At 42.8% G+C, this 16,102-nt stretch overlaps 1 protein-coding gene across 1 annotated transcript in view; it reads right to left on the minus strand.

Moving 5' to 3' along the window:
• TRIO (trio Rho guanine nucleotide exchange factor) overlaps window positions 1-16,102 on the minus strand; it is a gene marked incomplete in the record, with an annotated part of 1,361,655 nt that overhangs the window by 864,350 nt on the left and 481,203 nt on the right. The window contains 1 exon segment of the mRNA XM_073630705.1: window positions 1,801-1,967. Within this exon segment, the coding sequence (XP_073486806.1) occupies window positions 1,801-1,967 (167 nt within the window).

A 16,102-nucleotide genomic window follows, 5' to 3' on the forward strand; every position in this document is an offset into this window, starting at 1 on the left:
AGGAAGTGATGTCATTTGAGATCACTTCCGGTGTCAAGCAAACGCTAGGGTCATTATTCTCATTTAAGCGATGTTTTCTCGGGGGGCTCCACACCCCAGATGACGACTGTGCAGTCAAAACGCGTCGGATGGACCTTCCGTCAACACCACCTTCATGCTTTCACATGCTTTATACATTTCTACCAAATTCTTCAGTTAACATCCAATGACCGTTCAAGGTTGACCGACTGACCGAGTTCCAGGACCTGCTGTCCCCCATTGGGTGGTTTGAACCCAACAAGCCTTGTTGACTTGGGTGGTATACGCCCCGCCAAGTCAATACCATCCGGTAAGCCTCGTCCCTCTTTCACGGTGGTGGTGTTTTCTTCTATTTCCTCACTTCAAGGTTCCCAGTAATGTCAGGAATTCTTCCCATTGGATCACAAACCTAATTGGACTGTATTTCATTATTCTGTTCAATGTGGACTTTTGGGTGTAGTGCAGTCACTACATTAGCACATATCATTTATTCACATTTATTATGATTTGAGTTTGTGCTATTATGTCACTTACATGTTTGTATCACATATAATTCTATGTTATTCTGTCACTTATATGTTTATATTACATATAACTTTATCACCTTCCTTTTTTTGCAACCTTAGCGCTGTACTTATTATACTTTACATACTTAGCTTTTTTGTCTACAGCCGTGCTGGCTGCAGGGTTACGGAATCACAGCGCAGTATACACTTTTTAATGTTGTAGAATGTGCCAAGGAGGAGCCGTAAGGGAGCTTTCAGTGCCTGGAGCAATTTTACAGGCCGGTCCCACGTCTTCCATTTCTGATAGAGTACGATCCCAGTGGCATGCCTAGTGCAACCATTCAGAAGCTGCTAAAAGGGGCTGCTACGTAGCAAAGTTGCAAGAAGAATCTGAAAAAAAGAGTAATATCCTCCCCAAGTAGAGAGGAGATATCCACCACTTAGGGACATTAGAAAAAAACTGAGGACTACAGTGAGCGTAAGAGCTTATATGGTGGTCTTAACAGTTCTGTTTGCCAGTGTCCAATAACCTAAAGGTAGCAGCATATAACCCCAGTTGTGTATAACTATGCCTGTGTCCTGTACAGTCCAGAAAAATGAATGGTTTAAAAACAGAAAAGATACTTCTCTACAGAAGAACAGTTCCATCACCTAAGGACACTAGCAAAAAGAGTCTTGTAAGGTGGTCAGGCTTTTATGGTGCTCTCTGTGGGTGGGTGGCCCTTCCAAGTTTGTTTGCCAGTATCCAATTAACTGAAGGTAGCTCCATATAAACCAATAAAAGTCCTTTGTCCTGTACTGTAAAATTAAGATAATCTTTTTATGTTGTACTTCACACAAGTGTTAGAAAAAGCAAGAATCAAAACTAGCAAATCACACTGAAAATGAACATGTTGAAATAGATCTAGAAGCAATAAGAATAATTTCCAATGCTTTCACATACTATAATACCAGCTGATTGTTAACCCTCACATTGCCTAGTTGTTTTAATTGATGATTAGGTCTATGTAAACCAGAATACAATACTGCACAAGACCTGATTTAGAAACAAAATAGCCTCAATATATTCAAAATCAATATAGCTTCCATAACAGCTAAATTTCCAATCCAGGGTTTAGAGTTTTAAGCAATTTGCAGCCTAAAAATATCCAGGCTCAGGCAAGCAGTTCACAAAAGAACCAAAAACTATTTTTCTATGTAAAAGTCACTAAGCATTTGTAGAAGAACAAGCAAAGAAGAAATGAAATAAAACTTCAGTGCAACTTCCGTGGCATACCTGTTTAACTTCAGCTTGAAGATGACGAAGCTGAACACACTGTTCTAGATGTTTTCGGTGCTGTTCAGCTGATAAATCCAAATCCTGCTGTTTCTCATGGAGGAACTCAAGCAAATCTTGCACTCTTGTTGCCATATCCACATCTCTATCACAAAGAAGATCAACTCCTGGCAAAAGAAAAAAATAACTGAAGAGATCATAAAGCATCTTGTGTCAACATGACAAAAAATTTTTTTGTCAGTGTTTATCGCATAACACGTTTTATTCCGTTGAACATATAGTTATCACTATATATATTAAATTGTGATAATCTGTAAATAATGTCTAAAACGAGTGCGGATTCTAAATGATGACTACTAGTTACACATTAGCACTAAGGTAAAAAAAGGTTCATGTGGCCCGACCAACCTACCCCCCCCCCCCCCCTTTCAGCTATCCCTCACTTCTTCCTTTCTGATTTCTTATACCCTGGCTCTCCTTTCTCCCCCTCTATTCCCCCCCTTTTTTTCACCTTCAATAACCATTGGTATTGTACTCTGTTTCTAGAGATGGTCTCGGCTGCTTTTGTGCCGGACTCCAAAAGAATAGCCTCCAGCAGCCCTCTATAGCTAAATTAGGGACCTTGCTCCCTCTTAATGTCTACATTATCGGCTAGTACTGGACCCTGTGTTATCTGACAGAGTGATCACTTATTGAAACCTTAATTGTATTATACCACCGTTTTATTGTTTTGTCGAGATGCATATTGTTTTATGTACACGCAATACCTTGCATTGAAATGCTTGTAACAGATGCTTGTTAATTACCAATAAAATATTTGAAAAGAAGTTTAAAAAAAGGTCTGCTTTAGAAACTTCTTGACTAAAATGATTGAAATCTAATCTGCCCAATATCATTTCAAGCAGGGAACAGTTTACAGTTAACCTGCAAAGACATCCTCAAACAAGGTGATCTCAGGCATGTCTTTCACTGACCAGGAAGGAGTATTTCAGCTGACTGCTACAGAATAAGAGTAATTCTACTTTTGTTACAATGGGAGTAAACTCCCATGCATGACATTTACCTAAGCACGTTTAGGAGAAAAAATAGCTGTCTGTCTGTGTCCATGCGCAAAGTGACTATAATTACCAATCAGCTGCTGAACTTGCAGCGTTCTAGAGAGGAAAGCAGCAGGGACTGCATCTTTTTAGATGTGATTTCCCCCTTGGGAGTATCTCACCAAAAATTAAAATTTTGCTGCAGGGGATACCCAAAATCTGACTTTTAGTGCAGACTTCTAGGGAAAAAAGGTAAGCCAATCACACTATCAGGATTTTTTTTTTTTACACTCACTGTTTAGAAGACTCCTGTCTTCTGATTCTCCACCCCCTTTCTCTTGACAGTACAGAGCATTGGGGGCACTCTGCACAAGCTCAGTTTGGGGTGTATTGCTAGAAAGTTTTTTTTTTCCCTTGGGAGGGTGCATGTGATCAGCATAGGGCTGAGAAGTCATAAGACTGCTAATGAAAAAAGGTATTGAGCAGTTTATATTTACTAAAATAATTGCATTTCCCATGTTCTGTGTACTGTGGGAGACCATATATATAGTGAATGCAGGGTCCTGGGTTTAGTATCGGATTAAAGATAAGGCTGCCACTGGGTATTTACTGTATAAAACACAAAGATTTAAGCCTTGTACACACAATCGGATTTTCCACAGACAAAACCTTGGACTTTTGTCCGAAGGTGTGTGCCTGGATTTTGTCTTGCATACAAACGGCAAGGAATTGTCAGCCAACAAACACAAACGTAGTGACGTACTATGTGGTTTTTCAGCTCTTTATCGCCACCCTTTGGGCTCCTTCTACTAATTTCGTGTTAGTAGAAGTTTGGTGAGTGCTGATTCACGCTTTTTAGCTTGCACTTTTCATTTCATGCTTTTCAGTTTGTTTCTGAACGGCCGCTGCGGAATCGGAGGAGATAACGTGTTATTTATTATTGGCCTTGGAGTTATTGCTTTGACCCAAGTCTAGTCCAGGAGGAGGAGTTCTTGGACAAAAAATTGGTTGCTTTATTAATCGTGATCAATTATGTCATATGCCTTTGCTGCAGGAGCTCCATTATAATAATCCAGATGTTTTTCAGAATCATCTCCGGATGACGGACCCCTGCTTTCACCAACTCTTGGCATTGTTGACCCCCTGCATGAGGCTTTTATTTTTTGGTTGAATAATAATGATTTGATTTGTAATATTTTCTATATTTTTGGATGCATAGAATGCACTTTTTGGTTAAGTTCTATTGGCAGATAGCATGTCTAATTTTATTTTTGTTTTCTTTCTTTAATGCACAATAAAAAAATTGTGGAGAATAATACTTGGCCATGTTTGGGAGTGGGAAGTTACATTAAAAAAAATACAATGTAAAATTGACAAGGGACACCAACATAGTTGTATCTTTGATCTTAAATACTACAGGATAATGGTGCTGTGGTAACTTGCCAAAAATAGGATTTTTATAACAGCTTACCTGTAAAATGCTTTTCTTTGAAGTACATCACGGGACACAGAGCCATAGTAATTGCTATGTGGGTTATAGGCTACTTTCAGGTGATGGACACTGGCACACCCTAAGACAGGAAGTTCACTCCCTATATAACCCCTCCCAGTACTGGGAGTACCTCAGTTTTTGTAGCAAAGCAATACACGTGCATACCAGAAAGAGGGGAGGGACCCTCTGTGTCCCGTGATGTACTTTAAAGAAAAAGCATTTTACAAGTAAGCTGTTATAAAAATCCTATTTTCTTAATTGTACATCACAGAGCCATAGTAATTACTATGTGGGATGTCCCAGAGCAATGCCAACTGAAGGGAGGGAGACACAACAAAATAAGGGCACCATGAGATTAGAGGATTTATACTGCAGCTTGCAGCACACTGCGCGCAAAGGCAATATCCTCATGACTTTTTACATCTACCTGATAGAATCTGGTAATGTATGGACTCAAGACCAAGTTGCGGCCTTGCAGATCTGAGCCATAGTGGCTTGGTGATTCACAGCCCACGAAGCACTAACAGCCCTTGTGGAGTGCGCTTTGATTTGAAAAGGTGGAATCTTTCTCTTTAAACCATAAAGCTTGAACAATTAACTTGTCAAATCCATTTAGAAATAGTAAATTTCAATGCTGCCTGTCCTCTTTTCGGACCTTCAGGCAATACAAACAAAACATCCATTTTTCGGATCTGAGCAGTCACCTTCAAGTATACTTTGACTGCTCTCACCACATCAAGAGAATGTAGTGACTTTTCTTCCGTAGAACCCAGTTCTGGAAAAAATGAAGAAAGAACAATATCCTGGTTTAAATGAAAACTTGACACTACTTTCAGTAGAAAGTTAGGATGAGGACACAATACTACCTTATCCTTGTGAATAAATATGGCTCTTTACAAGAAAAAGCAGCCAACTCTGACACCCTTCTTGCAGAAGATATGGCTACCAGAAAAACTAGTTTCCTTGTCAAAAGGACCAAGGGAATATGTTGTATCGGCTCAAAAGGCAGTTTCTGTAATGCTGACAGAACTAAATTCAAGTCCTAAGGGTTCAGGGGTGACCTAACCGGAGGATTAAGCCGCGTTACCCCCTGAATAAAGCTATGAACCAAAGAATGCAAAGCAAGTGGTCGCTGAAATAATACTGATAAGGCCGAGGTTTGACCCCTGATCGTACTCAAGGCCAACTTCATTTCTAACCCCATTTGTAGAAAGTCAAGGATTCTACCTATGACATACTTCCTGGGGGGCAAACCCTTAGATTCACACCAGGAGACATATGCCTTCCAGACTCTATAATATATGATTTTGGAGGCCTACTTGTTTGCATTAATCAAGGTAGATACCACTGAACCAGACAGCCCATGCTTCTTCAGAATGTGGGTCTCAATAGCCAATCCGTTAAATTTAGCATTTGTAAGGTAGGATGCAAGATAAGGTCTGGATGTGGTGGTAGGGTCCATGGGTCCCCTACCAACATTTTTATGATCTCTGCAAACCAAGATCTCCAGGGCCACAAGAATTTGCCGACTTCCCTTCCTGCTTGATCCTGCGAAGAAGTTGTGGAAGCAGCAGAACAGGAGGGAATGCATAAATCAGTGAAAACTGATTCCACGGGAATACCAAGGCATCTGTTCCGCAAGCTAGCGGATCTTTTGTTCTTGACACAAAGTTGTCAATCTTTTTATTGAACCTGGATGCAAACAGATATACGTCAGGAATCCCCCATCTTTGACATATTGTCAGGAAGCTATCGGGGTGAAGAGACCATTCTCCTGGGAATAACTGCTGGCAACTCAAGTAGTCCGCCTGCCAATTCTCTATTCCTGGAATGAAGACTGCCTACAGGCAAGGTACATGGTTTTCTGCCCAAGTTAGGATATGATTCACCTCTCTCTGGCCCTCACGACTTCTTGTGCCCCCTTAGTGATTGATATAGGCCACTGCTGTGGCACTGTCGGATTGGATACGGACAGGACAATTCCGTAATCTGAACATCCAGGCCCTCATGGCCAAGAGCGCTGCCCGAATCTCTAGAATATTGATGGGCAAGGTCATTTCTGACCTGGACCATTTCCCTTGGACAGTCGCCTCTTCAAGGACTGCTCCCTAACCCGAAAGGCTGGCATCTGTTACCACCTTCAAGGTAACTGGTAGGAAGGATTTTCCTTTCTGCAGATTCTTGGTTATCAACCACCAACTGAGGCTCTGGCGCACTTTTGGAGACAAGCACATTGGGAAATCTAGAGCTTGGACCTTCTTGTTCCAAGCCGATATGATACTGTTTTGCAGCAGTTTCGAATGAAACTGAGCATAAGGAATGGCCTCAAATGAAGCCACCATCTTTCCCAACAACCTCATGCAAAGTCGAATAGAGGATTCTTCTTTGCCTTGACTACCTGAATCAGCTCCCTTATGGCACTGATCTTCGCCTGGGGTAAAAATACCCTCTTCTGGGCTGTATCTGTGATCAGACCCAAGTATTCCAATCTCCTTGATGGTTTTAAGGAAGATTTATCTAGTTTGAGAATCCAACCTAGGTATTCCAGGTAGTTGATTGTGGTGACCATACTTTGGTCTAAGCGGGCTACCGACTGGTTTATCAAGAGCAGATCGTCTATTTACGCTAAAATCATTATACCGTGAGCTCTTAATCTGGCTAGAGGAGGGGCCAGAACCTAAATACTCGAGGAGCAGTACCTAGTCCGAAAGGCAGAGCTAAAAACTGAAAATTAAGATTTTCTATCTTGAACCATAGATATTTCTGGTGAGCGGGGAAAATCGGCACATGGAAGTATGCATCCTTGATGTCGATTGACTCAGAAGTTTCTCCACCTTGTAGGATGGAGACTACTGGTCGGATTGACTCCATGCGAAAAGAGCGGATATTCAAAAACTGGTTAAGATCTTTGAGATCTAGAATGGGTCCGACATCTCCATTTGGTTTGGGTATCATGAAAAGGTTTGAATAAAACCCCAATCCCTGCTCTTCTATAGGGACCACTGATATCACCTTTGAGACAAAAGATGGACTAATGCTTGAAAGACAGACTTCTTTTTCTCTGGATCATAGGGAACGTTTGATCTGAGAAAACGAGGAAACTGGGACTCTCGGGACTCTCGGAACTCTAGTAACTCTAGTTTGTACCCTAGAGTTATTGAGGAAGCCACCCATTTGTCTTGACACTCTTCCTGCCAGACCCTTGAGAACTGCAGAAGTCTACCCCCATTCGAGCGAGTGGGGGCGCCCCTTCATAAGGAGACTTTAGTATTTTGTTTTATAGGTTTCCTTCTCCAGGACTTCTTTTGTCCCTGGGGTTGACCCTGAGGTTTACCTCTTGAATTTGACAGTGGAGGCCGTCGACACTGCCTGGAGACTGATGTTCCTGGCACTGGGGAAGAGGCTCTTTTAAATTAAATATGCTTAATCCTTTTCCTAACTGGCAAAAGGGTACTTTTTAGAAATTCTTTGGATGTACTTATCCAGATCATCCCCAAACAGCCGTTCACCGCAAAAAGGAAAACTAGCCAGGAGCTTTTTGCAGGGTGCATCGGCTGACCAATTTTTTCAACCATAGTATTCTACGCATATGCACAATCCCAAGCTTAAGGCGCAATGCCTGAAGAATAGAATCTCTCATGGCATCTATTGCAAAATATACCGCCCCTGGTAGCTCGGCCAAATCTTGGGCCTGCTGATCAGGAATAATCTTGAGCACCTGTTTAAACTGGTCTCTAAAGGATTGACACACACCAATTGCTGCAGCGCAGGCTAAGTCACTGAACCTGCCAGAGAATAATAGGAATTAATAGGAATTCCAACTCCTTATCCGTTGGATCCCTAAGCATGAGTATTGTCTACGTACAAGTCAAACATTTAATTTAAAGAGGATATAGCAGTGTCAACTGCTCGTATCTCCCATTTTTTATTTAACTTTTCCTCCATAGGATAAAGTGTTGAAAACTTTTTAGGAGGATAAAAATGCTTAGCTGAGTGATCCCACTCAGAATACACAAGCTTTTCCAGCAAAGAATGGATAGGAAAGGCATACACAGCTTGGGGAGGCTTTAGCGAAGCCAAACAAGAAGTAGGCTTATCAATCGAGTTAAGGGTAGCATAAATGTGGAGCAGATCAATTCAGAAAGAGATTGTACCATCAATCTTTCAGATTGAGAACCTGATCCCTCTGCATCTGACCCCTCAGAAGAGGAGTCGTCAGCCTCTTCCCGGTCCCCTGAGAAAAATGCATCGTCTCCCGCCCCTGGTTCTTTAATTTGAGGGTCCTAGGTAACGGAAGGGGACCTATTGCGCTTAGCCCCACTCTGGGATGCGATTAAAGCTGCTAACCTATCCCAATATGGTTGAGGAAAATATTTCTTCAGTAACAGACAGGGGCTGAAGTTTTGGAAACAGTTGCACCACCTAATGTCCCTGATGGCTCGCAATGACCAGCCACTTCAGATCTCTCAGGGGAGGATGCCATTTTAGAGATGATTTTAGGCTTTTTTGAGCTTGGAGTCCCTCTTGAGCCCTTTTTTGGGGTGTTTAAACCCCCCTTCTGACCATAGCCCCATGCACAAAATGCAGAGGTACTACTAGAAGAAATCGCATTCACTGCTTGAGCAATAGTCCAGCAACTGCCGCTGCTATTAACTCTCAGCCTGATAGTTTTAGTAAATGTGCCAAGGGAATATGCCTGTGTCACCAACCTCTTACATGCCCCTTTTTGCATGTGTCCCTCCGACAGCTGCAGCCAGCAAATAAAGGAGCTTTTAAAACATACTCCTGTGCTGGACGTTGCTGCACGCCAATGCCATGCTAAGCCCCACCCCCCGTGTCACATTGCGCCCCCCTCTTTTCAAAAGAGTTTTCCTGTGAGGCTGCGGGCCTCCGATCTGACGGGAATCGGCTTGTGTGTGTGTGTGGGGGGACGTCGAGGAGGAGATCCAGCAATCCAACCGCCTTGCTGGGGTGGTAAAAAAAAAAAACGGAGTGGCATCACCGACCGTTCTGGCTTCCCCCTATCCAGGGAGAGGGGGAGAGCTTTCTCCAGGTGGGGGATGTTTTTGTAAGAAAATCCCCCCCTCAATCTTGCCGGAGTTCTGGGGCTGCTCGCCGGAGGAATCTGCAGCTTCTACTGAGACAGCGTGACACAGCGTAGGAAAGCATAACAAGGTACGTGCTCTATACAGCCCCAGTGGTGACTTTTAGGCATGACAACATTTACTTTTTAAAAGAGAATTCATAAGAAACTTAAAAAATTCCTTAGAAATCTCCATTTACATTTCCTGCCGCAGGGTTTTCTGTGGTAAAACCAACAGAACCAATCGTCACCCCTCACGGTGGGCTCTGTTAAAAACCTTCAGGAACTGGGGCCCCTTTTTATCAGGGGGATTCACACTCCTGGACCCGTAAAACACCCCACCAGAAAAAACTTGAGGCTGAAAAAACCAAGAGCACTGGATCACGGGGTCTAGCTCTCTAGAAGAGAAGCGTTACGGGCTAAACCTCATTTCTTCCGATACGAGGCCGGGGTACCATTCAATTCAGCCTAAAAAGACACTTTGGATCCGGCTGCATAGCTAGCCCCAGCAAGGATTGCTCCAGCGAAGCTCAGCACAGCACACCTTTACTCATGACAACACCTTAGACACTGGCTAAAAAAACTGAGGTACTCCCAGTAGTGGGAGTATAGGGAGTGGATTTCCTGTCTTAGGGTGTGCCAGTGTCCATCACCTGAAGGTGGCCTATAACCCACATAGTAATTACTTTGGCTCTGTGTCCCGTGATGTACGATTAACCACTTCAGCCCCGGAAGGTTTTACCCCCTTCCTGACCAGAGCACTTTTTACAATTCGGCACTGCGTCGCTTTAACTGCTAATTGCGCGGTCATGCAATGCTGTACCCAAACGAAATTTGCGTCCTTTTCTTCCCACAAATAGAGCTTTCTTTTGATGGTATTTGAACACCTCTGCCGTTTTTATTTTTTGCGCTATACACGGAAAAAGACCGAAAATTTAGAAAAAAAATGATATTTTCTACTTTTTGTTCTAAAAAAAATCCAATAAACTCAATTTTAGTCATACATTTAGGCCAAAATGTATTCGGCCACATGTCTTTGGTTAAAAAAATGTCAATAAGTGTATAATTATTGGTTTGCGCAAAAGTTATAGCGCCTACAAACTAGGGTACATTTTCTGGAATTTACACAGCCTTTAATTTATGACTGCCTATGTCGTTTCTTGAGGTGCTAAAATGGCAGGGCAGTACAAAACCCCCACAAATGACCCCATTTTGGAAAGTAGACACCCCAAGGAAATTGCTGAGAGGCATGTTGAGCCCATTGAATATTCATTTTTTTGTCCCAAGTGATTGAATAATGACAAAAAAAAAAAAAATTACAAAAAGTTGTCACTAAATGATATATTGCTCACACAGGCCAGGGGCATATGTGGAATTGCACCCCAAAATACATTTAGCTGCTTCTCCTGAGTATGGGGATACTACATGTGTGGGACTTTTTGGGAGCCTAGCCGCGTACGGGGCCCCGAAAACCAATCACTGCCTTCAGGATTTCTAAGGGCGTACATTTTTGATTTTACTCCTCACTACCTATCACAGTTTTGAAGGCCATAAAATGCCCAGATGGCATAAAACCCCCCCAAATGACCCCATTTTGGAAAGTAGACACCCCAAGCTATTTGCTGATAGGCATGGTGAGTATTTTGCAGCTCTCATTTGTTTTTGAAAATAAAGAAAGACAAGAAAAAACATTTTTTTTTTTCTTTTTTCAAAACTTTGTGACAAAAAGTGAGGTCTGCAAAATACTCACTATACCTCTCATCAAATAGCTTGGGGTGTCTACTTTCCAAAATGGGGTCATTTGGGGGGGTTTTTTGCCACCTGGGCATTCCATGGCCTCCGAAACTGTGATAGGCAGTGAAGAGTGAAATCAAAAATTTACGGCCTTAGAAAGCCTGAAGGCGGTGATTGGTTTTCGGGGTCCCGTACGCGGCTAGGCTCCCAAAAAGTCTCACACATGTGGTATCCCCGTACTCAGGAGAAGCAACAGAATGTATTTTGGGGTGTAATTTCACATATTCCCATGGCATGTTTGAGCAATATATCATTTAGTGACAACTTTGCGCAAAAAAAATAAAAGAAAATAAAAAATTGTCTCTTTCCCGCAACTTGTGTCACAATATAAAATATTCCATGGACTCGACATGCCTCTCAGCAAATAGCTTGGGGTGTCTACTTTCCAAAATGGGGTCATTTGGGGGGGGTTTGAACTGTCCTGGCATTTTATGCACAACATTTAGAAGCTTATGTCACACATCACCCACTCTTCTAACCACTTGAAGACAAAGCCCTTTCTGACACTTTTTGATTACATAAAAAAATATTTTTTTTTTGCAAGAAAATTACTTTGAACCCCCAAACATTATATATTTTTTTAAAGCAAATGCCCTACAGATTAAAATGGTGGGTGTTTCATTTTTTTTTTTCACACAGTATTTGCGCAGCGATTTTTCAAACGCATTTTTTGGGGAAAAAACACACTTTTTTAAATTTTAATGCACTAAAACACAATATATTGCCCAAATGTTTGATGTAAAAAAGATGATCTTAGGCCGAGTACATGGATACCAAACATGACATGCTTTAAAATTGCGCACAAACGTGCAGTGGCGACAAACTAAATACATTTTTAAAAGCCTTTAAAAGCCTTTACAGGTTACCACTTTAGATTTACAGAGGAGGTCTACTGCTAAAATTACTGCCCTCGATCTGACGTTCGCGGTGATACCTCACATGCATGGTGCAATTGCTGTTTACATTTGACGCCAGACCGACGCTTGCATTCGCCTTAGCGCGAGAGCAGGGGGGACAGGGGTGCTTTTTTTTTTTTTTTTCTTTATTATTATTATTTTTTTTATCTTATTTTAAAACTGTTCCTTTCATTTTTTTTTTTTTTAAATCATTTTTATTGTTATCTCAGGGAATGTAAATATCCCCTATCATAGCAATAGGTAGTGACAGGTATTCTTTTTTGAAAAAATTGGGGTCTATTAGACCCTAGATTTCTCCTCTGCCCTCAAAGCATCTGACCACACCAAGATCGGTGTGATAAAATGCTTTCCCAATTTCCCAATGGCGCTGTTTACATCCGGCGAAATCTAAGTCATAAAATGCTCGTAGCTTCCGGTTTCTTAGGCCATAGAGATGATTGGAGCCACTCTGGTCTCTGATCAGCTCTATGGTCAGCTGGCTGAATCACCGGCTGCATTCTCAGGTTCCCTGTTGAGACAGGAGAGCCAGAGAAAAACACGGAAGACGTTGGGGGGGGGTCATTCCCTCCCACTGCTTGTAAAAGCAGTCTAGAGGCTAATTAGCCACTAGGATTGCTTTTACATGAAAGCCGACCGCTGGCTGAAAAGAATGATACCAAGATGATACCTAAACCTGCAGGCATCATTCTGGTATAACCACTCAAAGTCGTGAATGGCGTACCTGAAGACAAAAAAATGGTTAACAATAAAGCACAGTAAACGGTAAAGTATAAAAAATTGCATACCTGAAAAGCAAACATGATAAAACATAATAACAATAAAACACTGCAGAATAGAATACAGTAAAAAAGAGCAGAACAATAGAGAGAATAGAGAGAGAGAGAGAGAACAATAAAACGACAACTATTATTTTTTATTTTATATTTTTGTTTGTGTTTTTTTTTTTTTTTTTTACACTTTTTTTTGTAACTAACTTTTATAACTGTAACCGGTTCCAGGTTCGGGTCTCTCAAAATGCGATGGCATCTTGAGAGACCCTGTGAAAGTGTGCCTAGTCTGTGCAATGCTGTACCCTACGCTAATACTCAACTAGTGAATGGTAGCGTTCAAAACATTCACCAATGCAAAGACCAGGATTGTCAGGACAGGAGGGACAATAATAGCGGGTGTCACGCCTATATCCGCGCTTGCTGCAGACACGACATCTTTTTTGGGGGGGTTCGTTGGGTAGGGGTACTCGGGAGGACATAAAGAAAATGCCTCTCATGCAGCCGACTGCATTTGGTTGGGGATGTGAATGGGGGAAGTACGGGCGCTGCAGAAGTGGTGGGTTCCCAATTAGGATTGGCGAATGCAGCAGGAAGGGCATTATGGGCACGACGGGCCTGTGTTTGTCTTTTTGGTGGCAGCGGGACACTACTTGTGCTTGCCACCTCACCAGCTTGAACTGCACTTATGGGACTCGCCACGTCACCAAGTGTTACTGCAGTGCGGGTTTGACTACGACCGGGGTGTACTAGGCCGCTGGTGCTTGCCAGTTCACCAAAACGCTACAAAAAAACCTGTTAGCGATCGCAGGGATCAGGCCTGACTCTGCGAACGCTGCAGTTATGCGTTTAGTGTTTTGTAAGTGACAGTGATCGATCGATACTGCACTTGGGTGGGCTGGACTGGGCCGGGCGGAGGGGCAAAACGCAGGTGCTAGCAGGTATCTGGGCTGATCCCGCTAACACTGCGTTTGTGGGAACCCTAAACTGCTGGGGACGCTAGTATAGATCTGATCAGATCAGATATTGATCCGTTCAGATACTATACCACTAAGGGAGGTGTACGGTGCGTGCTTGGGTGTTAGCGGTACTGGCGCTAACCTGACGCTGCCTGGGGCTGGTGCTTGCCAGTTCACCAAAACGCTACCAAGAAAACTGTTAGCGATCGCAGGGATCAGGCCTGACTCTGCGAACGCTGCAGTTATTTGTTTAGTGTTTTGTAAGTGACAGTGATCGATCGATACTGCACTTGGGTGGGCTGGGCGGAGGGGAAAAACGCAGGTGCTAGCGGGTATCTGGGCTGATCCCGCTAACACTGTGTTTTGGGAACCCTAAACTGCTGGGGACGCTAGTATAGATCTGATCGGATCAGATATTGATCCGTACAGATACTATACCACTACCACTATGTTTTATGTGCCTGGCATGTTCTACTGTGTGTGTTTGTGTTTTGTGCACTTACATGTCTTCTCTCCTCGGCACTGGAACGGAAACTGCCAAGCCGAGGAGAGATGACATCACATCCTCTGCCTGTGTGAAACTACACACAGGCAGGGGAGGATTCCGATTGGCTGGGAGCGATCGCGAGGGGGGCCACGATCGGATGGTCTCCCCCTCGCCTCCCAACGCTCCCAGTGAAATGCCGACCGCCGCTGGCACCGGGGGGGGTTCGATCGGACCCCCCGCCCACGGGAGGCAGATCACGTACAGGTACGTGATTCTGCCTGCCCGTGCCATTCTGCCGCAGTATATCTGCGTTAGGCGGTCGACAAGTGGTTAAGAAAAAAAAAAAAAAAACACATAATATTCTTGATATCACTAGAAAAAAAAAGCCTTTGAAAATTTGTTTGCAATAACTCCATCAGCATCACCAGCAAAGCAGCTTTGTTATCCCATTAAAGAAGGAGAATGTGCGCTGTATTTCGAGATTTCATAATTTGCCACGTCACAAATGGTAATTCTCCATTACGAACGCTAGTTTACAAGACCGACCGCTTCTGGGTCGTCCTTGCTTCCGAGCATGCGTGTTTGTGCTTTGGACTTTTGTCCGACAGACTTGTGTACACACGCTTGGAAAATCCGACAACAGACATTTGTCCACGGAAAATTTTAAAACCTGCCATCCAACATTTGTCCAACAGCAGTTGTCCAATGAAGCGTACAAACGGTCGGATTTTCCACCAACAGCCTGTCGGAAAATCCATTGGTGTGTACATGGCTTAAGTCAATAAAAGCATGTACAGTATGCTACAGAACTTCTTGAGTATGTACATCCAGGGACCTCATCTTTTCTGTACACATGTAGCATGTCACGCAAGCCAGAACTTGTAATTTTAGCTATGGCCAGTTGTGGTAGGTGTGCATACAAAACATCAAGGTGTATGTCCCTAAAAAAGGCATGCATGTAGTCTAGGAGGGTATTTAAACTGTCTCCCGTGTGGCGACCGGAGTTGTGGCTTCTTCAAATTCTTGGCAGCTACTTTGGCTCATGAGATTGCTATTCCTACCCTCATCATTGACCCTGATCCCTTACGTCTATTTTTTTTCAATTAGATGACCAAATAAAAAATTGATAAAGTATATACCCTACTTCAAGTGATAATTTATTAGCCTTAATGTGTTTGTAAACCTCTGAAAAAAAAAAAAAAATACGGCATCTCCAGTCTGGTTCCTCTGCTATCTAAAGTGACACTATTGCCCAATTTGTCCCGTCGGACTCTTCAAATGTGATGCTTACTCAAACCGCTAAGGGAATTGCTTGGCCAAATTGGAGTCCCCACTTATAAGTGGGGCTACCCTTTACATCTACTAATTAACAGAAATACTGACCTCCTTGCCCTGCCTTCGCAAGCGCAATAGGTGTAAGTTTTTACATTTCTGGAAGTGCCACAGATCAAGGTCCCCAACTGGCAGGCTATAGACATGCTTCCTCCTTCTCGAAGATTACTGTAGTGAGCTCCAGGCTAACTCTAGCAGAGTGGTTGTCAACTTATGACCTAAAGGGGACCTCAAAATGCAGCCCCTGACATCACCAAAAGGGCAGCAAACAATGTTCAATATATGTAATGCTTGAAAGGACTGTCAGAAACTGCAGACCTCATTGAGTAGAATTATAGGGGTCTGAAAATGTTGAGATAGAGAGAATATCACTTTAAGAATTTGTAATGCACTTGCTTGTTTTATTTTTTAAATGCAGTTTTCCGTCTATGATG

The sequence above is a fragment of the Aquarana catesbeiana genome, linkage group LG05, assembly GCF_042186555.1.
Source record: "Aquarana catesbeiana isolate 2022-GZ linkage group LG05, ASM4218655v1, whole genome shotgun sequence".
In the NCBI taxonomy this organism is placed as follows: Eukaryota; Metazoa; Chordata; class Amphibia; order Anura; family Ranidae; genus Aquarana; species Aquarana catesbeiana.